The sequence below is a fragment of the Martes martes genome (genome assembly GCF_963455335.1).
Source record: "Martes martes genome assembly, chromosome: 5".
NCBI lineage: Eukaryota > Metazoa > Chordata > Mammalia > Carnivora > Mustelidae > Martes > Martes martes.
Genome location: NC_137892.1, coordinates 101,952,307 through 101,976,269, shown reverse-complemented (window position 1 = coordinate 101,976,269; position 23,963 = coordinate 101,952,307). Strand labels below are relative to the sequence as shown.

Sequence of the window (23,963 nt, the reverse complement as noted above, 5' to 3'; positions counted from 1 at the left end):
CATGTAAGCAGGTGAGCTCCCCATCATTGGAGGCATGCAAGCATGACAGAGCAGCCACTTGGAAAGGATACTTTAGAGGGAATGTGTGTCTGGGAAAGGGGCTCAGGAGTCTGGGTTTGGGGAGGAGCTGGTTTCTTTGGTCCTAAATTCTCTCTAGGGTTGGAGGCTGTGAGTTTCTGACACCAAGGGGCTGTTCTTGGGCTGGGCGCTTTGCTGTAGAACGGAGGAAGGAAGAAATCTTGTACTCTGCAAAGCTGTGTGCAGCGTGGAGGGATGACTGGGAAGTTGAGGAGGGGTTGGACACAGCCACAGCAAATGGACACTCCCAGTTCAGGCTCTCCAGCTCAACCCCTGAGGTTGTGCCATGTGGCGGAGGTGGGGGGTGGGAAGGGGAGGCATATGGTATCTCCATGATGCAGATGAACAAGGGGAAGCTCTGAGAAGAGTGACTTGCCCAATGTCATCCAGCTAGCTGGAGGCAAGTGAGGACTTGATTTCGACTCAGTCAATTTCCAGGCACATAGTGGGTGCACACAGTAGATTGCCAACAAAGACAGGCAATGGGAAGCTTTTCTGAACAAAAATTTTAAAAAACCACACACCTAGAACAATGGCTAGGACAGAGCCCTGGTGTGTGTCTGAATCACTATACCATGTGCACTTCTCTATCACTTGCTATTGTGCTAAGTGCTTCGCTGTATTCCCTGAGGGTTTTGGTTTGTTTGCTTGTTTTTTCAAATAGGGGACGAGTAACACAAGCGGGAAAGTCTATGAAACCAAAAAGTACACTCTCCAGATATGAGAGTGGGTAGGCTCAAGAGAGCTGCACCTACCTGATTAACCTTTATAATAAACCTTTGTGTTGGGTTCTGCTATTACACCCATTTTACAGATGAGGACATTGAGGTTCAGGGAGATAGTCAAGGCCCCCAGCTGGTAAGTGGGCGGTGGGGTTGGGACCCAAGTCATCTGAATCCACATCCTGGCCTCTTAGCCCCACTCTTTGACTGGCAGCCTGCCTTTCCCTAAAACTGACCCTGGGCCTGGGACTCCTACTCAGATTTTCACAGACGGGATTTTCACAGACCGGAGCTCAGTGAGCTTCTCAGTCCACACTGTGGCAGGCAGACAGGTGCTGCTTGAGATGGGCAGGGCACCAATAGGCCTCACCTGGCCCATCTAGATGCTGTCCAAAGGTCTGGCAGCCTAGGACATGCCCTCTTGGGGCAGGAGCAATGACTCAGAGCTGTTGGCCCCTGGTGTCACAGCAGGAAGAGAGACCAGGGGCTTGGGTTTGGGGTCTTCCCTACCTGGAGCCTTGATTCCCGTGGTCTGGGGCAGGTCTGGAGCCTGGAGCCCTACAGGGAGCTGCCTGGCCTTCTTAATAGTTAGGTTACCAGAAAGCCCACCACATCACAACAAAAACATTGACATTTTACCCTGTGTTGGATACTGTGCTCGGGACTTTATTTTTTAAAAGATTTTATCTATCTATCTAGCTAGAGCATGAGTGTGGGGAGGGGCAGAGGGAGAGGAAAAGAATCTCCAGCAGATTCTGCACTGAGCACAGAGACTGACATGAGGCTCAATCCCACAACCGTGCTTGGGACTTTAAATGTAGGACTTCATTTCACCCTCCCCACCCCCTTCTGAGATGGGTCGCCTATGTTATCCACGATTTACAGCCACAGCAAATGGGGAGCTGAGGCTTACGGAGGTGATGGAACTTGCTCCACCACAACTGAACCTGGCTCTCTGGCCGCTGAGCCAAATCTCTAGACGAACACCTTGTTTTGTTTTGTTTTTTAAAGATTTTATTTATTTATTTGAAAGAGAGAGAGAGAGAGTGAGCCCGAGGGTGTGGGGAGGGGTGGAGGGAGAGAATTTCCAGCAGACTAGGCACTGAGCTCGGAGCCCCATGCAGGCTTCCATCTCATGACCCCGAGATCACGATCTGATCCGAAATCAGATCGGGCAAAATCAGAGTGGGTGAAATCGGATGCCCAACTGACCAACTGAACAACTGACCAACTGACCGAGCCACCCAGGTGCCCCCTTGTTAAGATTTTATTATTTTTAAGTAATCCACACACCCAATGGGAGGCTTGAACTCACAACCCCAAGATTAAGAGTCATAATGCTCTATGCACTGGGCCAGCCATGTACCCCCTCAACAGCCATCTTGTGATAGTCGTGTCAAGTGCCATCCACCTTTGGCAGCATCCGTTCCTAGGAGTCGCACAGAAGGAAGCACCTCTCAGTTATCAGAACTCAGATCGCATTAGCTCCCAGATCCTGACATTTGCAGGTTCTCCGCCATCCCCTGCCCCTTCCCCGCACCCCTCCGTGTGTGTGTGTGTGTGTGTGTGTGTGTGAGAGAGAGAGAGAGAGAGAGAGAGAGAGAGAGATTTAGTGGCTGGATGCCGGACTTAATGGATCAGTGGATCGTATTCTTCTCTTCCCTTTGCCTGCCAAGAAGCTCAGAGTGCAACTTAGTACCCACCTCTGACAAGCAACCAGAACTCCAAAGCAAATATTTAAATATTTTATGGAATTCCTTCAGGCCTATATTCTCCTTGTTTTTCTTATACCTTTTCCCTTCATCCTGGTTTCTTCACCTTTTTAAAGCTTGTTGAAGCATATATTTTCTTTCCACTTTTTCAGTTGGGCTAAAATACACATAACACAAAATTCCCTATTTTCAAGTGTAGAGTTCAGAGGTATTAAGCACATTTATAATGCCGTGCACTCATCACAGAACTCATTTCATCTTGCAAAACTGCAACTCTGTCTCCATTAAATAACTTCTTCCCTCTCCCTCAGCCCCTTGTGACCACCATTCTACCTTCTGTCCCTATGAATCTGACTAGATACCGCATGTAAGTGCAGTCATACAGCACTTGTCCTTCTGTGACTGGTTTATTCCACTCAGCATAATGTTCCCAAAGCTCATCCGTGTTCGAGCGTGTGTGATAATGTCCTTCCTTTTTAAGGCTGAATAAACTCTGTTGTGTGTATGCACCACATGTTGTTTATCCGTTCATCTGTCAATGGTCACTGGGTTGTTTCCACGTTTTAGCTGATGAGAATAAGGAGGCTGGGAACATGAGTATACACAAAGCATGTGTACTTTGATAACCCACTTTAAATTTTGGGGGCGTGGGGGTGGGGATGGCGAGCAAACATCCCCCTGAAAGCACCTAACCCATAGTAACATCAGGTCCGTTTCTATTGAGTCAGGAGTGGTCCCCACCCATAAGGAGAGGCCACCATAGAAGAGGCTGGTGATCTTGTACCGGGGGTCCCCTTTCTCCTGTGTCAATGCAGGGATGTTGGGCCTGTGTGGCTGGAGGGGGATGTGGGGGCTCAGATCCTGCTGAGCACCTGGATGGTATTTAAAGCCAGCCCCGGGGCGCCTGGGTGGTTCAGTCGTTGGGCGTCTGCCTTCAGCTCAGGCCACGATCCCTGGGTCCTGGGACTGAGCCCCGCATTGGGCTCCCTGCTCAGTGGGAAGTCTGCTTCTCCCTCACCCACTCCCTCTGCTTGTGTTCCCTCTCTTGTTGTCTCTCTCTCTCTCTGTCAAATATACAAATGAAATCTTTAAAAAAAATAAAAAATAAAATAAAGCCAGCCTGGGTGTGGATGAACCCCTGGTGGAAGGGAGATACCTTCTGAGGGCCTCAGGGAGGGGGAGTGATAGCAATAGGCAGGAGAGTGCATTATCCAAGTTCAGGGTTGCTATCACCCTTCTCTGAAAACCTCACAGATGCCCTCTGGAATCTCCATATTTGATTGCTTATTAGTTCCCTCTCCTAACTTAACCACTCTCTCCCCTTCTCCACAGGCTTCCTGTCACTGAGGCCCTTTATAGCCTTGTGGGACTGGGGGCGCTAGGTGTCACTTTTGAACTGTCTGGACTTTCCGTTGTCCCCTTCCCCACCTCCTGCCTGCCCGAGGGCTGGGCCTGGGTCCCAGGTCCTCTGGGCTCAGGCTCTGCCAGGCACTCTCTCCTGGGGCCTGAGCATCCTGTCCTGAGAGTACTGGGGCGGGCCGCCTCCATCCTGCCCTCCTGCCCCCTCGCCAGCCATGGTCAGCACCTGCTGAGGAGTCGGTCCCATACTTCCCCTCCTGGGAGGTGTGGTCTCTGGCAGAGTTAATGATTGTTCAAGGGAGGAGGAGATGGTGCCAAAGTCTGCCGGCTGCGCTGTGGCAGGCCCCAGACGGTGCCCGCTGGAGCCCATTTGTCGCATCCGCGGCCCCTTCTGGGGCCCAGGTAGGGACTGTAGAGCCTGGCTGCCGCAGGGGCTTGGGAGTCTTCTGGTCAGGAGTAGGGGCTGAGTGGGGTTGTAGGGGCCCAGAGGAACCCAGGGGGTCCCACCCACCTGGGTGGGTGGTGCCCTGGTGCTGAGTTGGGTGAATCCGGAGCTGAGTCCCAGGCTGACTCCTTGCAAGGTCTGTATCTTCAGGTGGGGCTGTTGATTAAAGACAGAGGGGCGGAGCTGGGGGGCCCCAGAGCTCAAGGAGAAAGAACGGGGCTCTGAGCCCAACTGCTTGGGTCCAAATCCCAGATCCATCCTGGCTTTGGGGGGCTCTGGAATTCTTCTGGACCTCTGTTGCCACATCTGTGGAAGCAGGCTGGTCCCAGCACAGGAAGGAAATTGGAGAACCGGGAGGCAGAGGTGGGCCTGTGGTCTACCGTGGATGGATGGCCACTTCAGCCAGCGCTAGGATGTGTCCGGTTGGCACTGAGTGTAGGCTGGCCCTCAGCTCTGGCTCATTCCAGGTCTGGTGTGCCAGCTGGAGACTCAGCTGAGAGCCAGGGGCAGGGTGGGCCTCTTCCCTGAGGCAGGCATGGCCAGGCTAGGGCACCAGACGCCCGGGCTCAGGGAACAGTGGGATCATGGATGGAAACCTGTGTGTGGACTATGTGGTTCTTAACGTCACCCCATTTCTCGGTAGGGAAACTGAGGCCCAGAGGAAGTAAAGGCTTGCTGGGGTTTGGTGGCAGGGGGCAGGGGAGGTACACAGTGAGTAAGAAAGATTCTGGAATCTGAACCAGGGCCGTTTGACCCCATTATCTGTCTGTCACTGAGGCAGCCAGGGTGATGGGCACTGGAGGGGTCCCATGGCAGGGAGCCCAGTGCCCTTGGGGTCCACATCTTTGCACCAGTGCTCCCTGGGTGGGCTGGCGTCTGCCTTGTGGGTTTACATAGGGCTCCATGGAGTCCAATGGAGCAAGGATCAAGGCTCGCCCAGGGACTCCTGGAGTTGGAGCTAGTCCGGGTCTAATGCTCTGTCCCTTGTTCTTGGACATCCCTCTCTGAGCTTCTCTGAGCCTCAGTTTCTCACCTGGGCCCTGGGACGATAATTCCTTCAGCAGGGACACAGCTGTGAAAAGGAAACAGAGCGGAAGTGAAAGTATGTGGTGAGCTGGAAGAGGCAGTGGCCTTGGTGGCTGAGTTTGCTCTTTGGTGGCCTATGGATGATGAGGGCCGCCTCCCTCTTCGGTCCTCCTAGAGGCCCTGGGCACACCTGGGGTCCTCACTCCCAGTCTGGGAGAAAGTTTGAGAGCCCTGGGCTGTTGGGAGCTGCGGCCGGTGCCTCGGCCCACTGGGGTCAAGGAACCGGTGCAGCCAAAGCCCAGGGCGAATGCGCCTGTGCCAAACCCAAGGGGCCTCCCGGGGGTTCAGGAGCACCTGATTCACCTCTGTGTCCTTTCTTTCTTTTTCTTTTCTTTTTTTTTTTTTAAGATTTTATTTATTTATTTGACAGACAGAGATCACAAGTAGGCAGAGAGGCAGGCAGAGAGAGGGGGAAGCAGGATCCCTGCTGAGCAGAGAGCCCGATGCGGGGCTCGATCCCAGGACCCTGAGACCATGACCTGAGCCGAAGGCAGAGGCTTAACCCACTGAGCCACCCAGGCGCCCCTCTGTGTCCTTTCTTGACCCTTCTCCAGCAGTCCTTTTTGAGAGGAAGGAGAGTAAGTGTGGGGGGAAAGAAGTTGGAATTTCTAGGATGTAGACAGTCCCAGCTTTTAAAAGGCAAACTGAGAGGTGGAGAGGAGGAAAGAAAAGCCTCTGGGAGTGGCCACATGGTATTGGGGCTGGGGTGAGTTTGCCTCCTTCCCACCCAGGCCCCCCACCTCCGACATAGCAGAGGCCCTGGGCGGTTGGCCCAGGGAAGGCCCAGGGTGGGTTGGCACTGTGGAAGCCTGGGGGGGGGGCGGGGGCTGGTCAGGGCACCATCCAGATCTCCCCTAGTCCCAGCCCATAGGCAGCTCCATTCCTGTCTTATTCATCTGCAATTGCTCTGTCCCCTGCCCCTGCTGGGAGGCCAGGAACCTTGGGGCCAGAGGAGGGACGGCCAACACATAAACCGGGCTCTGCCCCTGACTTGGCCTCAGAGGATGGAGAAAATTTGCACAAATGCAGAAGGCCAGGGAAGGCTTTCTGGGCGGAGGGGACAGCATATGCAAATGCCTGGAGGGAGGAAATAGAGGGTGGGGACTGAGAACGGAGCATTCAGCGCCTCCAGACCACAGGAGAAGGTGGGGGAGGAGCTTGGGTGGGAAGAGGAGTCAGGACCTATGAGGACTTAGCCCGCCAGGCTGAGGGGGCAGGAAGTCCCCCAGCCAGCCTGAGCCCTGGTAGAGGTCTGTGCTGTGCCCAGTGGGTGGGAAAGCTCACTGGTAGGGCAGGTTCATTCTTGTTCCTTCTCTAGCTCATACAGGCCCTGTGAATTTTTTTCAAATGACCAAATCCAAAGGTGACACTCTGGACCAAAGAACTTTGGCCTCATTATGATCAAATGAGTGTATGTGTCTGTGTGTGTGTAAAAAGTCTCGAACAAGGGGCCAAGACTGTGGGAAACCGAGCTTGGAGGCAGTGAAGTGGGGAGGAGAGGCAGGACCACAGCAAGAAAGAGCACTGGGCTGGGTGAGACGGGAGTCGGAGGCGTGGCATCCCAGCTTTGCCCCCAGCTGGCTCCGGGGCAGGGGGCAGGAGCCTTATCCTCCCTCAGCTCAGGCATAAAGGGGATTGACAGCCACCTCTGCCTTCTAGGAGGATGGTCCGGACTAGATGCAGGGGAAAGACTTCAGGTCTGCCTTACTGTAACGTAGAGGGTCATCACTCTTGCCCCAAGTAAGGATTATCAGGCTTCTAGAGGCCTGTGAGAATGGGAGGGGGAAAGTGGAAGAAGCTTCCATGAGCAATAAGTGTAGCTGGCTCTGGGGAGGAGGCCTGGAGGTGGAGGCGTCAGGGACCCTGGAGGGGGAAGCTGCCTGTGAAGGTTGTTGTCCCTCTACCTTCCCCTAGGGGGTTCTTCCCTGTCTGGGGGAAGTCTGGCTGATGAGGAAGAGCAAGCTGGAAACTGGGAAAGAGAGAGCACAGACTTCCCGCTCGGGGTTCTGATCCCATTTGCGACCGGATCATGTCCCTCGTGCTCCTGACCGTGGTGTGCGGAGGGTTGAATGGGTCAGGGTGTGCCAGTCGCAGCACCTGGCTCATCCTTACTATTTTTTCCACTCGAGGACTGGATCCCGAGGGCAGGAGTTTCCTGTTTTCCCAATTGCACTTTGTCATAGTGAAGAGCACGCTTTGCACGCCTGTGGCAGCACGCTTAATGACTAATTGTCCTGTGGGACTGACTCATCTCTGAAGGAGGGGAAGGAGGGGAACAAAAGAGGTGAGAGGTAAGGTCCAAGATCGCACAGAGAGGGGATGTCAGGGCTGGCTGCATCCAGCCAGGGTTAAGGTGCCCCGGAGTTTGCTCACACGACGGTTGCCACCATCACCGGTGTCTAACACCATGTGTGGGCTCGCCGTGTGCTCACACCATCATCCCACCACCATCCCACCGCAGCCTCCACCAGCTCTACCTGTCTCTCCACGCTCATCATCACAAACGTTACCAGTGTGTCCATCCCCATCCCTGCTTCCAGCCCCACTGCCACCTCTACCCCCAACCAAACTACTGTCCCCATCCCAACCCCCTGTCCACGCCCAGCTCCAGGACTGCCTCACACACTACACTTGACCTCAGTGCCATCAAGCCGGCACCCTCCAGAGCATGGCTCACGTCTCATGGCTGGTGTCTCACAGAGGACTGGCAGTAGCAGTCCTAAGGTGAAGATGAGCCCACAAAAGGCAGAAGGAAGGTATTTGCATTTGCTGAGCACCTTCTGTGCCCCGGGGCACTGAGCTGACACAATCTATTTTCATTCCCTCCCCCACCCCTTACGACTTCTTGGAGTTGTCAGTCCCATCTTACAAATGAGGAAATGGTAGGGGCTACTGGGTGATTCCGTCCGTGAAGTACCTGCCTTCCGGAGTCTGCTTCTCTCTCTCCCTCTGCCCCTCCACCCCCAAACCCCCCAATTCCTGCTCACTCTATCTCTCAAATCAACGAATAAAATCTTTTAGGAAAAAAAAATTGAGGAAATAGGCTCAGAGGAGGGCATCGACTTGCCCCTCTAGAGAGCCTTTGCTGCCTCTTAGGTCTGTAAGCAATTTGTCTCTCTGACCTTTAGTTTCCCCATCTGTAAAGTGGGTATAGTAGTGCCTATCTCCTGTGTTCTCTGGTTAAGTCGTGTCCAGCTCGGTGTCTGGCGCTAAGTAGACATTCCTTCTACGACAGGTATTGCTGCTCCCTCATGACACTTAACAGCTGCCACGTATCCACTGACGCCTTGGAGACAGCTTTGTTGACCATTCCTTAGTGTTCCCATGCTTAGTTTAGTTCTGTTTTCCATGATTATAAATAACTGCTTGTGATGAACAGTTTGCCGCAGCAAGAGAGTCCTTATTTTCAGTTAACTGGATTACCAGGTCAGAGAGGACAAATCTTTTGAAGGTTTGGGGTTCACAGTTTACGCAGGGTTTTCCCCTCCTGCTGGAGCCCTGGGGGAAGGTGAACGCTGCACCCTTCCCTCTGTGTGTGGGAGAGTCCCCCTCCCTTCTAGCTGTGAGCTCCTCTGAGTTCTCTGTCTGCAAAATGGGTTCCTGGGGAGATTAAATTATGTGAATTTCAAATGTCCTGCCTCCAAATTATATCTCTATTCCTGCCTCTTCTCTCCAGCCCTGCTGCCACCATTTCAATCCGCCAGCACGTAGCAGCTAGAAAGATCTTTTAGAAAAGCAAATTAGTCTCTGTCATTCCCCTGCTTAAACCTTGAAATGACCCTCTGTTTTCCTTAGACTAAAGCAGACCGTCCTCACCGAGTCTTATGGGGCCAGGCACGATCTGCCTCTGCCTGCCTCCCCATCCCCGCCTCTCTCCCTGCCCCTCTCTCCCTTTGCTCCAGCCACAGGGCCTCTCTTTCCAATTTCTGGAACACACCTGGTTCTTAGTTGGCCGGGGGCCATCTCTCATATTGGCAGAGTTACCCGGAGCAACCTTGTAACAGTGTTCGCTTTAGCAGTGTAACATGGGAATGAATTTTTAAAAAAGATTTTACTTATTCATTTGAGACAGAGAGATACACAGAGAGAGAGCGAGCGAGCACAAGCAGGGTGAGAGGCACAGGGAGAGGGAGAAGCAGACTTCCTGCTCATTGGGGGCTTGATCCCAGGACACAGAGATCATGACCTGAGCTGAAAGCAAAAGGTCAACCATCTGAGCCACCCAGGTGTCCTGGGACTGAATTTTTTTTTTTAAGATTTTATTTTTAAGTACTCTCTACACCCATGATGGGACTCAAACTCACAACCCCCACGTTAAGAATCGCATGCTCCACCCACTAGGCACTGAATTTTTAAAAAATTAAATAATACTACAAGATTTATAATAACAATCCACCTCTGAGTTGCCTTTTCCCACATTTTTGTTTGATTTGGTTTGGATTTTTTGGCATCTGTCCCTAGTGTTCAGGTTTCCATGATGTGTTGTATTTGCCTGTTTCCGTGGTGTAAATGCTTCCACCTGGGCTCACTTCAAGCCACGAACATAATGCCAACCAGCTTCTAAACTTCCTGAAGCTATGGCGGCTTTCAGTAGCAGCTCTAGCGTGTGATGCCACCTGTCTTCCCTTCAGTGTCTGATGCTCCCTGTTCATGATTAAGAACAAGGCTCTGGGTCCAGTGAGGTCCCTGGGTTGGCGGGGTGGTGGTGGTCTTGTCTTTTGGAAGCCACTTCGTAAAGTGATCCAATGGAGGCCCCCACGTTTCAGAATCTGTGGGTTTTGTTCTCTTGAATGGTCCATTTTATCCGCTTTTTTATTTCTGGTGGTTGGGGGGAGGTGTCCATTTTTGGTTTTGTTTTGTTTTTTAAGATTTTTAAATTATTTATTTATTTGACAGATCACAAGTAGGCAGAGAGGCAGGCAGAGAGAGAGAGAGAGAGAAGAGGAGGTAGGATCCCCACTGAGCAGAGAGCCCAATGACCCTGGGATCATGACCTGAGCTGAAGGTAGAGGCTTTAACCCACTGAGCCACCCAGGCGACCCTACCATTTTTGTTTTTTTAAAGATGTTATTTATTTGACGGAAACATAGAGATAGCAATAGAGATAGAGAGAGAGAGCACGAGCTGGGAGGAGAGGGAGAAGCAGGCTCCCCGCTGAGCAAGGAGCCCCGCACGGATCCCAGGACCCTGGAATCATGACCTGAGGGAATGCAGATGCTTCACTGACTGAGCCCCCAGGGGGACCCAGCAGGGAAATGTCCTATCATCTGTCAGTGCTTTAGGGACTGAGACAGGGAGAGGGGCTGAGAGTGCCCCCATTTGTTGTGCAGTCTTTCACGTTGTCCCCTGTTTTGCTGTGGGCCCCACCTCCACCAGGCCTAGTGTCCTGGTGTCCAGAGCTCTCTGATTCAGCCTCTCCAGGAAGGAGCTTCCGTGTACATTGTCTAGTGTGGGGGGTAGGGTGTCAGCCCCTGACTGCATGGAGTGGGGAGTGGTATCTGGGAGTCTAATGACTTCACATGGATACTTTTTTTTTTTAAGATTTTATTTATTTATTTGACAGACAGAGATCACAAGTAGGCAGAGAGGCAGGCAGAGAGAGAGGGAGAAGCAGGCTCCCCGCCGAGCAGAGAGCCGATATGGGGCTCCATCCCAGGACCCTGGGATCATGACCTGAGCCGAAGGCAGAGGCTCAACCCACTGAGCCACCCAGGCACCCCACATGGGTACTTTTAACCAATTTCCTGCTTTTAGGCCACTCCACACCTTTGTTTTCAGAGGGTTCTAGAACCTTCAGTACTTCAGCCTTGCTAGGGTTTTGAGCTGGCTTCCTGTGGGTGTCATCCCTACCCTTGTTTTATTTATTTATATTTGTTTGTTTATTTATTTAATTGTTTTGAGGTGGGGGAGGAGCGGAGGGAGAGGGAAACAGCAGATTCCGCATACTCAGCAGAGCCCAGCACGGGGTTCGATCCCAGAACCCCGGGATCATGACCTTAGCTGGAAACAGGAGTTGGGTACTTAACTGACTGAGCCACCCAGGTGCCCCCCTCTACTCTGGTTTTAACTGTCACTAGCTTTGGGGCACCTGGGTGGCTTGGTCGGTTGAGGGTCTGCCTTCGGCTTAGGTCATGGTCCCGGGGTCCTGGGATGGAGCCCTGCCTCGGGCTCCCTGCTTGGCAGGGAACCTGCTTCTCCCTCTTCCTCTGCTTACCACTCTGCCTGCTTGTGCTCTCTCTCTCTGTTGAGTACATTAAGAGAAAAAAAATTTTAAATGTCACTAGCTTGAAAAGTTGTTCATCTCTCATCAACTCTGTTGAACTTCTAAAATCTTTACCACCATTTTAGTGAGGTTTCTAGAGGGAGGAAGTGGAGATAAATATTGAATCCTCTATGCTGAACCGGAAGCTCCCTCCTCCACTCCTTATAGGATGCCCTCTTCTTACCCTTCAGACATGTCCCTTCCTCAGAGACTCCACCCTGTGCGCTCCCATTACCCGCTGCCACGTAACACACCACCCCAAGACTTACTGGCAAACAGCAGCAGTCGTTTATTATGACTAGAAATCTGCCCTTTGGGCGGGGCTCAGCATGGATGGCACATTAGGAGGGAGAGCATCCATCTTGGGATGGTTTATGCACATGGCTTACTCACATGGGTGGATGTTGGCTATTCGCTGGGAGCTCAACTGAGCTGTTGGCCAGGGGCTTTGGTTCTTGTCCACGTGAGTCTCTTCAAGAGACTGCTGGGGCTTTCTTACAGCATGGCTGCTGAGTTCCAAGAGTGAGTGTTCCAAGAGACCAGAAGGGGAAACTGCCAGTATCTTGGGGCCAAGGCCTGGAAAGGGCATAGCATCTCTGGGGCTATATTGTATCCATCAGTCATGGCGGCTGCCCAGATGTCTTAATTATAAAACCAATGGGATTTTTTTTTTTTTTTAGATTTTATTTATTTATTTGACAGAGGAAGACAGCGAGAGAGGGAACATAAGCAGGGAGAGTGGGAGAGGGAGAAGTAGGCTCCCTGCTGAGCAGGGAGCTCGAGGCAGGGCTCGATCCCAGGACCCTGGGATCATGACCTGAGCCGAAGGCAGATGCTTAACGACTGAGCCACTCAGGCGCCCAGCCAGTGGGATTTTTAATTTATGGAGATGGCTGTGTAACAACAAAGAAAGCCTAAGGCCATTGAGAGAAGATTTTTGTCATGATTTTCTGGAGAAGGGGGCTTGCCATACCATGCATGGCCACATGGGGGGAGCATTCGGTCAGGAGGCAGAAGGAGAAAGGCGAAAGCATGATCTAGAGCCTTAATGCGTTTTTCCATGGGGAGGAAGGTAGGAAGGAAGCTGCAGGTCAACCAGTAGAGCAAGCTGAGGACTGAACAGTTGGAATAATTTGCGCTGGCTAAAGGGGTCGTCCTAGTTGCCCATTGCTTAGTCCTGGGGAGACTCAGGGCAGGGACAATACTGACTTGGTGTGTGAGTTAGACAAAGGAGGGAGTTGGAGTGTAGGCTCTGCATTGGTCGGTTTGTATAGGAGAGGAGGGTTTGCAGGCAAGTCATTTGCCATCTCTAGGAATTAGATCCCCTGGGAAAGGCCGGTGAGGCCCCCGAGATGTTAAAACCTCATAAATAGAGAAAATAAAAACATCTCATCTCTTGCTAGGAGCAGAGTCAGAAGGTTTGTGGCCCTCTTTATCTGCCTAAAGTAGCAGCCTTCTTCAGGCTCTCACAGTAGCCTCATTCTCTTTCTTCATAGCACGGAAGGCAGCAAGCGGTTAGACTTGTTTACCTATTTAGGGTCTGTCTTATTCACTAAACTGTCAGCTCAATGAAGGCATCCCCTTGGCTCTTTTGCTCGTAATTATTCTCCCGGTGCTGGGAAAAAGGTCTAGCACACAGGAGATGAATGAATGAATGAATGAATGAATGAATGAATCAGGGTACCCAGAACATGGTAGGTGCTCAGGAAATGTCAGCAGACATTTAAGATTACCAACCCTTCTGATACACCTGTGGTTTTCCCAGCAGTGAAGGAAAACGGGGTGTACCTGTGGCCTGGCGAGGCATGAGGGGTGAAACGGGGCATGGTTAGAAATGGTTAGAAATGCCCCGGGGGAGGGAGGCGGCAGTCAGACATGGAGGGTCTATGGAAGCCCTTCTATGACGTTTGGACTCAGATGATGAAAAGCCACTAAAGGGCTTGGAACGGGGGGCGCCTGGGTGGCTCAGTGGGTTAAGCACCTGCCTTCGGCTCAGGTCATGATCCCAGGGTCCTGGGATTGAGTCCCACATCGGGCTCCCTGCTCAGTGGGGAGCCTGCTTCTCCCTCTGCCTCTGCTGCTCCCCCTTCTTGTGCTCTGTCTCTCTCTCTCTCTCTCACTTGCTCTCATTCTATCTCAAATAAATAAATAAAATCTTAAAAAAAAAAAAGGTTTGGAATGGGGAGGGAGGTCATCAGAGGGGTTGAGGAAGGATTACTTGAGCTGAGCGAACTGGATTAGAGACTGAAAGGAGGGAGGCCTGGAGGAGGACTGAATCAGGCGAAGGGGGAGGGTGGCTGTGAGTGTGGCCACTGTGGGATGGAGAGAAATGCAGGGATCATCAGAGACTGGATAGGGGCACTCCAGAAAAGGGGAGTCAAGGGTGACCTGGGCAAATGGGTGCATCCCTGAGGCGGGAACTTGGGAGGAGGGGAGCATGGCATGAGGGAGAAGACTTCCGGGTTTTGATGCAGTTTCTTTGTCAAGGATCAGCTGTGGCAGCCCTTCTTGCTCTGCTATCTCTTTCTCTCCCCCTTGGAGGACCCCCATCTTTTGGAATCAGCCATAGATTGGGGTCATTTTCTCTTGGTTCTCCCATGGCTTTGGAGTCCTTCCCAAACTGACTTGACTAGGGAACCCTCCCACTGTGCGGCATCTTACAGGGCCAGGGTTCCAGGGAGCACACTTTGGGAAAGGCTGCCAAGGCAGCTATTAAATGCATCAGCAAGTAGGACAAAGGAACTTGCCCACCCATAGAACATCTGGATTGTCCTCAATAAGTCACAGTCCCTCTTTAGGCACCGGATTTTGAAGTATGCTATTAGCTTAGACACTTGAAATAGGCAGGATAGTTTAGTGGTTGAGGAAATGAATTCTGGAGTCCAAAACTCCTGTGTTCAGAGCAGAGTCTTGTCATTGATGCCCCGTGCGGCCTCAGGAAAGCCCCTTCCTCTCTCAGCCACCTCATAGTTGCAAGGATAGTGAGATTACACATGTAATGTGCTTACAGCTGTCCCTGTTACACAGGACACTGAATTCTGGAGTCAAGCTCAGGGTCATTCTCAGGCTGGAATTCTGGACCAGGCTCAGCTACCCTGCCTACCCCTCTGGGTTCCCCCCACTACCCTGGAACATATGGAAAAGGGCAGTGAGTGACAGGAGCCCTGGAGGTTGAGGAACTGCTAAGTGGGAGTGGGGGGGTGGGCTCAGCTCAGACCCAGATGGGGGGGGTGGTGTCCACCAAAGGGAGGGAGGCCAGGGGACATTTGTCCCTTCTCTGTTCCCTCTTCCCTCAGGTCCTTCCAGACATGATGGCATGGCCATGGCTGTCCTGCCTCCTGCTTCTTACCCTCGTGGTGTCTGGTGGGTACCTCCCCTCCCCCACTAGAGTAACACTAGCCTGGAGATCCTTGGCAAGACCCTCCAGAAGAGAGTGGCACTGCCTTGTCAGCAAACTCCCAGCTCCTATGGCCCAGACCCCTGCTTGGCGGACCTGGGGAGGCCTAGGGAGGAGTCCAGGCCCAGGCGGGTGAGCTGGGCTGAGGCTGGGACTGGTGTGGGCTCCCACAGAGGGCAGGAGGGCGTCAGGCTTCTCAGAGGCATCCAAGTGTTCTAAGTGCTCTCTGTTCCTACAGTGACAGCCAACACGGCCCCAGTGTTCTTAGGAAACATGTCAAGAGTGAATTTGCCCGAGGACCTACCAGTGGGTGAGTGACCATCCCTGTGCACAGACTGTGCCAAGCCCTTACTCACAGAGGGTCCCAGGGTCTCCCTTATGGGCTTGCTTCCCATCCTGCAGCCCCGTGGCTCATCATGGGGCGAGGGTGGCCTGGAGGGAGTTTGTTCTAGAATTTGTTTTCTTCTCTTCAGCTTTTGTGTCAGGGCCCCCACATGGCGTCAAGCAACCAAGACACCCCACGAGAACATTCTTCCTGTTTCCCATCTCTGGCTGGTGTTTCCGATGTCCCAAAGAGAGAGGATCCATCTGGGACCGTTCTTTCTCTCCCAACTCTCACACTTGCTAAGCTCCCTCCACTCCCTGCTTTTCTCCCCCCTAAACAGGAAGCAGGTCTCAGGCTCAAAGCCTTTCACAGACTTCTCACCGGAAGTTAATAATTGTGTTTTACTTCCATTGCCTTTGTTCATAGAGCTGCTTTCTATCTCTGGCAAGTGAAATGGATTTCTATTTACAGCCACAATCTAAAGCTTGCTTTTATTTTCTTTTTTGAAAAGATTTTTTAAAATTTATGAGAGACAGAAAGAACATGCGTGGGAACAGGGGCAGAGGGAGAGGGAGAGAGAATCTCAAGCAGACTCTGTACTGAGCGTGGAGCCCAAAGTGGGGCTTGACCCCACAACCCTGAGATCATGATCTGAGCTGAAACCAAGAGTCAGACACTTAACTGACTGAACCACCCGGGCATCCCTATAGCTTATTTAAAATAAACGTATTTACATGAAATGCTAAGTCGATTAAAAGAAGGATCATAAAGAATGAGACACTGGATATGGTAAAGATCGCGGCAGTGTACAAGAGGGAATGACATCTGGGAAGCATCATTTTGGAAGAAACTGCAGGAACTGATATCCTGCCTAATTCCCAGCAGGCAGGATATGGGTTGGGGAAGCAGAAATGAAAGATGTCTCCTCGACTCCCCAGCCCTGGGGCTCCTGCACACTCTGCCCTCCGCAACTTCCCCCCCACCAACAGAAAACGAATAACTTCATTGTTCAGAGCAGTGCACCTCCTTCCCCGAGCCAGATCAAATGAGGATCTTTGATAACCACATGGCTCTGCTCTGGGCTTTCTTAAACCAAAGGGCGATTTCCTTCTTCCTGAGATAAATTCTACGGCTCTCTCGGTGAGACGTTTTTTTTTTCAAGTATGTCATTTAGACTTTCTATTTTGAAGTATAATATATGTGCAGGAAAGTGCATTGAATCACATGGAATTACCACTGGATCTGGAACTAGGATGTTGCCAACAGCTCCAGGTCCCCCTCTCTCGTCCCTTTGGTCACTTCCTGTCCTTTCTTCCCTACACAAGACCTCTTTTCCTGACACTAACACTGTACCACAGATCTGTTTCATCAGGCAGACTTTTAAAAATATATATATATAATTATGATGTTTTAAATACCAATTTTAGTTTAGTGACAAACATATATAATTCTTTTTTTTAAAAAAGATTTTATTTATTTATTTGATAGAGAGCACAAGTAGGCAGAGCAGCAGGCAGAGGGAGAGGGAGAAGCAGGCTCTCCAGTGGGCCGGGAGCCTGATGGAGGCTCAATCTTAGCACCCTGGGATCAGGACCTGAGCTGAAGACAGCCGCTTAAGTGACTGAGCCACCTGGACGCCCCAAACATATATAATTCTTAATATGCAGAGACCTAATATATGTCTTTTATTTTTGTAGATTTTATTGATATGTTACATTTAATTTTTTTTAAAGATTTTGTTTATTTATTTGACAGAGAGAGACAGTGGGACAGGAAACACAAACAGGAGAGAAGGGAGAGGGAGAAGCAGACTCCCCACTGAGCAGGGAGCCTGATGTGGGGCTTGATCCCAGGACCCTGAGATCATGACCTGAGCTGAAGGCAGATGTTTAATGACTGAGCCACCCAGGCGCCCCTACATTTAATTTTTTTAGGCCACTTTTTAAAAAAGGATTTTATTTATTTATTTATTTAGAGAGTGTGTGAGCAGGGGGAAGGGGCAGAGGGAGAAAGAGACTCTCAGGCAGATTCCACACTCAGCACAGAGCCCAGCCCCGGGGCTTGATCCCACAACCCAGATCCCACAACCCCAAGACAACAACCTGAGCTGAAATCAAGAATTGGAAGCTCAATCAACTGACCCATCCAGCTCCCTTTCAGATCAACTTTTAAAGAGCATTTCTGGGATACCTGGGTGGCTCAGTCAGTTAAGCATCTGCCTTTGGCTAAGGTCATGATCCCGGGGTCCTGGGATCGAGCCCCGAATCAGGCTCCCCGCTCAGTGGGAAGCCTGCTTCTTCCTCTCCCACTCTCCCTGCTTGTGTTCCCTCTCTTGCACTCTCCCTCTCTGTCAAATACATAAATAAAATCTTAAAAAAAGAAAAAAGAGCATTTCCTCCCTGATGCATGTTTCTATGCCCCCAGTCAAATATATACATGTAAGGGTTTATGCCCGTCCACACACCTCCTGGATTTCTTTAGGTATAAAGGCCACATCTTTTTGCACTTTAACTGAATCAGGATGTATCTTACTGCTGAGATAGTCATTTAACACAGAGTGACTTTTCTCCCCCAGAAGCAGTCATTACATTGATAGTGTGTCTCACAATCAAGGAAATATAAAGTAGACACTGACGTCATCTTTGCAGAACGTTGGTCTGGTGGTCTTCCTAGAGGAGGGGGTCTTGGTGGGGAAGACTGTAACCAAGCTTTCTGAGGAGTCGTGGGAGGAGCTGGAACTGTTGGGCCAGAGAAGAGCAGCCTCGGGTGCACGGTGCGGAACCTGTCCCTGAGGAGCTGTCATGGGCAGGAGGGGTGGGCTGGTCCGCTGAGGCCCTCAGGCTGAGCATGGGGCCGCAGGGCCCCATGGAATTTACTGTGGCACTTTTGCCTTTGTGGGTCCCTGACTCTATATTAAAATTATGTTTTATGATAGAAATGAAACATTCTTGTAGGTCTCCTAAAAGTCTCATAGACCCTGGGTTCCATACCTCATGGACAGAACAGATGAGGCCTTTGGGTCCCCACAGCCAGGACTTACAGGGAAACACACTTTGGGAAAATGGGGAAGGTCCTTGCTAAGGGACAGTTGTCTGACAGTGGAAGGGGGTGACTGAGAAGAGAGTAACATTTCTCGGTGGCAGAGCAGAGGCTGGGTGGGATAATGGAGGTAAGGTCTTAGAGCGGGGCTGGATAAATCTGTAAAAAGTTTCTTTGAGACTGGAGAGTCGATGGCCTTGGGATCTTCGAGTCCCCCAATATCTCCAAGCCCCTGCCCTGCCCAGGGACATGCTCTCCGGGGCACAGTGAAAGAGTGGGGGCCCCTGGCTAGCAGTGGATGCTCACTGGACCAGGTGGTGTTTCTGGCAGGATCTGAGCAAGCTCTCTGGGTGACGGGAGGGCTTTGAGGTGGCCCAGGGACCCCCAGAGGGACTTCAGGAGTCCCCCATTCAAGGATGTCCCCAGCAGCTGCAGCCAGACACTTGCCCTCCAGCCGTCTTTGGTCTCCTCTCAAGGAACGCCAGGCAGGAAATTCCAGGGCCAGGAGAAAGGGTAATGCCTGGATCGCAGCCCACCCTGCCATGTCCAGGGCAGAAGGTGTCTTCCCCTGGAGGAAATCAGCATGTTGTTATCAAAGCCATTGTGCAGGTGCCAAGCAACAAAATCAAACCTGACGTTTATGGCCACCACGGCCAGAGCCCTGGCGGCTGGAAGGTCCCAGATTTCTGCACACAGAAAAGACAAGCTCCCTAGCCCAGCTCAGCCAGGCCAGCGCTGAAAGAGGTGACCATGGACCGTGGGCATTCCCTGTCCCACTTCCAGGTGCCGAGGCCTTCTGGTTGGTCGCTCAGGACCAGGACAATGATGCACTGACCTATGGGATTAGTGGCCCAGATGCCTCCTTCTTCTCTGTCACCCCGACCACCGGGGAAGTGAAGCTGGCTAACCCTCTGGACTATGAGGTAAACGGCAGCAGCCTGGGAAGACCCCGGGAGGGGCGTGGGGAGGTGGGCACCCTCCCTGTGCCCTCACCCAGAGCAGAGGCTCACCTTGGACCTCTTCTCCCTGCCCACTGCAGACCGCCTACTTGCTCCACATCATCATCTCTGTGACTGACCATCACAACAACCCAGTGAGTTGGAAGGGGGGGGGGAGGGGAGGTGGCCCTGGAATCGGAGAGCAGGGCACTAGGGGCCCCTCCTGCCTGCGTCCCCTACCTCAAGCAAGCAGAGAGAGCCCTAGTTAACAAAAACCGAATTCAATGTTTATTTTCATCTAAATTATACTCATCCATTTTGGGCCACACAATATTAGCAAGATTCTAACATTATTATTAATTTACTTTAGTTACATAAAGATCACACCTACATCATAACTTTAATTGTATTAATTTATGTTAATACAAATATTAATAAAAAACAAGTGCTAAATACCTCCCTCTCTTAGCTCTTTTGAGGCAATACTTTCAACTCTCCGGGCTAAACGTGTTGGTGTCAGCACTCAGATTTCTAAATGACACGCTGACACCACTGTGCCTTACGTCTGTGAAAGTTGAGGATTTTGTCTTTAAAATACACTCCCCAAACCCTGTCCATTAAGAAAAATCATTTTAATGACTTGGACATTCATGAATATATTCTCCTTGTAAACATCTCAAAAGCTGCAGCTCAAGCTTGAGTCCCCTGGGTAGACCCTTCCCAGCCCACTCTCAGCCAAAGCATCCAGTCACAGTTCTGCCACACCCCTCGCTATGCATTTACATATATACACATCCCTGGAAGAAAGATTGCAGTTTCGGTGCATTTCCTGAAACCCAAATGGGATCCTACTGAACATAGTATCTTGAACTGCCCTGTCCGATTCAACAATCAGCTTTGGAGCTCTGCCCGTGTCTCCTCATGAGCCGCCTGTTTCTTGTACTATTTTCCATGTGGGGACATACCATGATGCTTTAGCTGGTCTCCTTGGACAGACACTTAGGTTGTCCGCAACTTAAAACTATGACAAACAAAGCTGAAATGAACATTCCTGTAGTAGAACAGAAACATTTCAGATTTTTTCAAAATGACCTAATTATGTCTGCAACTTACTCTGAAATGGTTCTGTAAACATGTGGAGAGAGAGAGAAATCAAACAATGGCTAAATCTGGGAGTTTTGTGTACTACATTCTGGTTTTTGAAATTGTATCACAAACGAGAGTACCCCAAATATTGCCAAAGTGCCTGAGAAACGAAGCCAACTTGCAGTCCCACATAGACGCTCCTTTTGTCTTCTCAAGCTCTTGCATTTTCCAGGCTCACTTGGGTTTTCTCACCTGCAGGTGCAGAGGGCAATGCAGGTGATTGTGGAGGATAGAAACGACAATGCTCCCGTTTTCCAGAATACTGGCTTCTCCACCAGCATCAGTGAGGTAACATCTGCCCTAGAGGGGTGTGTGTGTGTGTGTGTGTGTGTGTGTGTGTGGTGCAGGCTTCCCAGAAGCTCTTCTCAAGGTGCACATGACCAGAGACAGCCAGCCAGGGGGTCCAGGATCAGGGAAAAGCACCCCTTAAAAGGGGTAGCTGCAGGATCTAAATTCAGGGGAATGTAACCCCATGGAATAGTCATAGCAGCATGTTGCAAACGATCAGACTGGATGAGAATGATTCCAGTTATGAAAGCAAATTTTTTGAGAAAAAAAAAGAGAATTTATTTTTTCATGTATCTGAAAAATTTAGAGGTATACTAACTTCAAGCACGATGGATCCAGGTACTCAAACCATGCCATCAAGAAGAGATTTCTCGGGGCGCCTGGGTGGCTCAGTGGGTTAAGCCTTTGCCTTCAGCTCAGGTCATGATCCCAGGGTCCTGGGATCGAGCCCCGCATTGGGCTCTATGCTCAGCGGGGAGCCTGCTTCCCCTCTCTCTGCCTGCCTCTCTGCCTACTTGTGATCTCTCTCTGTCAGATAAATAAATAAAATCTTAAAAAAAAAAAAGAAAGAAAAAAAAGAAGAGATTTCTCTCTACCTCTCAGCTCTGCTTATCTTGTTGCCCCCATCCTTGGGTAAGAGGGCCATTCTCTCTTGTGGTGATAAGAGAGCAGCTCCACTCTTTGCAAGTTGAACACAGACTCTTTCTCCATGGTCCTGGCCAAAACTCCAGGATTGACTATCATTGGCCCATTTTGGGTCATGTGCCTATCAACCTAGGGGTACAGAATACTCTGATTGGCTAGGTCTACATCATGAGCCCCCCCCCCTTTAGCAGGGGAGGGCAGGCCCACTGGAACCACCTGCATGGGGAGGAGGTTCCCCAATGGTCCCTGAGCAGCAAACACAACACCATTCCTGGATCTTCATAACCATGTGGCTTTGAAGATGTATGAGGTGTGGGGCCCCACACTAGGTCAGGCATAAGACCAGTGAGGTCCAGGCAGCCATTTGACAGACTTTGATGGAGCACCCACTGGATACCAGGGACTGTCCTTGGTGCTGAGACTACCTGGTGAATAAGGCAGACCTGGTCTTACCACCCTCAGTAGCTCGCATTCTAATGAAGAATATAGATAATAATCAATGAAACATTAAATAAGCAGGATTATTTCAGGTGGTACTAAGCTCCACAAGGAGCATTAAACAGGGTAAAATGAAAGAAAGTGACCAGGAAGGGGGCTGGCTTAGGTTGAGCGACCAGGAAAGGCTTTTCTGAGCAGGTGACATCTGAACAGAGACCTACATGGCAAGAAGGCGCCAGCTGTGGGATGCTCTAGGAGAAGAATGTTCCAGGCAGGGGAATAGCAGATTCAATGGCTCCGAGCTGGGAGTGAATTTGGAGTGTTCTAGGCATAGCCAGGAAGCTGGTGTGAATGGAGGGTAGAAGGTGAGGAGAAGGTGAGCTCAGAGAATTAGCCAGTGGCCTGACCTCAAAGGACCATAGAAGCAGGGTGGACTGCATTCTGGGGAACCATTGGGGGGTTTTTAGCACAAGAGTAATGTGGTCTGATTCATGATTTTCAAATATCACGTTGGCCACTGTGTGGAAATACTGAAAGTGTGGACAGGTCACAGGGGGCAAAGGCCTCCCCAGAGAACCTTCCAGCTCTGCAGAGTGCTGTCTGGAATGTACTGCTGTAGGCTGTAGGAAGCCCACAGGAAGAGCAGGGGAGTGGCACATCCTTGGTTCTGGAATGACTGTACTCTGTTCCCTGCCCTCCCCACCCCAAACTGTCTCCAGAGGCCCAGCCCAGGTGGGAAAGAAAGGGGAACACTGGGTTTCAGGCTCTAGAAGGTGTTATGTCTATGGTACAACTGGGGACACAAGCTCGGGGGGTGGACATGAGTGCTCGGTCATGGAGGGGATGGATTGGAATTCCTCATTACAGACCCTGCCAGTCGGCTCCCTGGTATTCTCTGTGCTGGCCAAGGACCCAGACACGGGGTCTGCAGGAGTGGTGGTGTACTCCATAGAGAAGGTGAGCATGTGCCAGTCCTGTGGGAATATGGGCCCCACTGCCTCTTATGGCCACCAGGGGGCAGCATGTCACACACAGCCTACGGGAACCTTGAGTGTTGGGATGAGGACAGGTTCTTAGTGGTGGCCCCGCCTCGGCTTCCAAACCTTTTGCTGGCCCTCTCTGAACTTCACTTGGCCAAGCTACCTAAGGAGGGTCCCTTCTGTGGACAGGACCCTTCTTCCCTTCTTCCCCACCCTCTTGCCTGGGGCACTGTCTGCATCCCTGTTGGGTTCGTGTGACATCACCTGGTGTCTGATACACAGAAGAGGAAATTGAGAGGTACAGTGTCTTGTCCAAGGTCACAGAGACAGCGGGGGCTGTGACCTCAGTTCTCCTGAACACAAGTTTGCTAGCTATAGCTCCTGTCTCCCAGGTGCTTATGATGAGCCTAGCACATTCATTACCCCATTTGACTTTCCTCTCAACCTGCTGCTGACATATCTGAGCTCATTTCCCAGAGGTGGAAACTGAGGCTCAGAGAGGTTATGTGACCTGGCGAGGGTGCCAGGGCTGGTCAATAGCAGAGCTAGGGTTCAAGTTCTAGTCTCTCTGAGAGAGGTTCTGGCTTGACTGTGCTCTGCCCTAGGTCATCCCTAGCACTGAGGACAGCCAGCACCTCTTCAGGATCTTATCCAATGGCTCCATCATCCTCAACGGCAGCCTCAGCTACAACAACAAGAGTGCCTTCTATCAGCTGGAGCTGAAGGCCTCTGTGAGTGGGGGTGCAGATGGAGGGGCCCCACAACCCGAGGCCTGGCCTTATGGAGATCTGTTTCCCCACAGGACTCAGGTGGCATATACAACAACACCTTCATCATCCGCAACTCCTCACATGTCTTCCTGTCCATCTCTGTGGTCGACGAGCCAGACCTGGACCCCCAGTTTGTCAGGGAGATTTACTCGGCCTCTGTGGCTGAGGATGCACCCCAGGTGTGCCAGAGGACCTGGGTGGGTCTGGGTGGACACAAGAGGCAGGGAAAGGGGGCCCCTGGGTGGCTCAGTAGGTTAAAGCCTCTGCCTTCGGCTCGGGTCATGATCTCAGAGTCCTGGGATCGAGCCCCGCATCGGGCTCTCTGCTCGGCGG

At 51.4% G+C, this 23,963-nt stretch overlaps 1 protein-coding gene across 1 annotated transcript in view; it reads left to right on the top strand.

Moving 5' to 3' along the window:
- Positions 1 to 23,963, top strand: part of CDHR2 (cadherin related family member 2) — a gene marked incomplete at its 5' end in the record, with an annotated part of 44,417 nt that overhangs the window by 3,614 nt on the left and 16,840 nt on the right. Inside the window, 6 exons of the mRNA XM_080804364.1 lie at positions 19,209 to 19,348; positions 19,465 to 19,518; positions 20,708 to 20,797; positions 22,748 to 22,837; positions 23,466 to 23,591; positions 23,663 to 23,809. Coding sequence (XP_080660490.1) covers positions 19,209 to 19,348; positions 19,465 to 19,518; positions 20,708 to 20,797; positions 22,748 to 22,837; positions 23,466 to 23,591; positions 23,663 to 23,809 — 647 coding nt within the window. The remainder of the gene's footprint in view (positions 1 to 19,208; positions 19,349 to 19,464; positions 19,519 to 20,707; positions 20,798 to 22,747; positions 22,838 to 23,465; positions 23,592 to 23,662; positions 23,810 to 23,963) is intronic.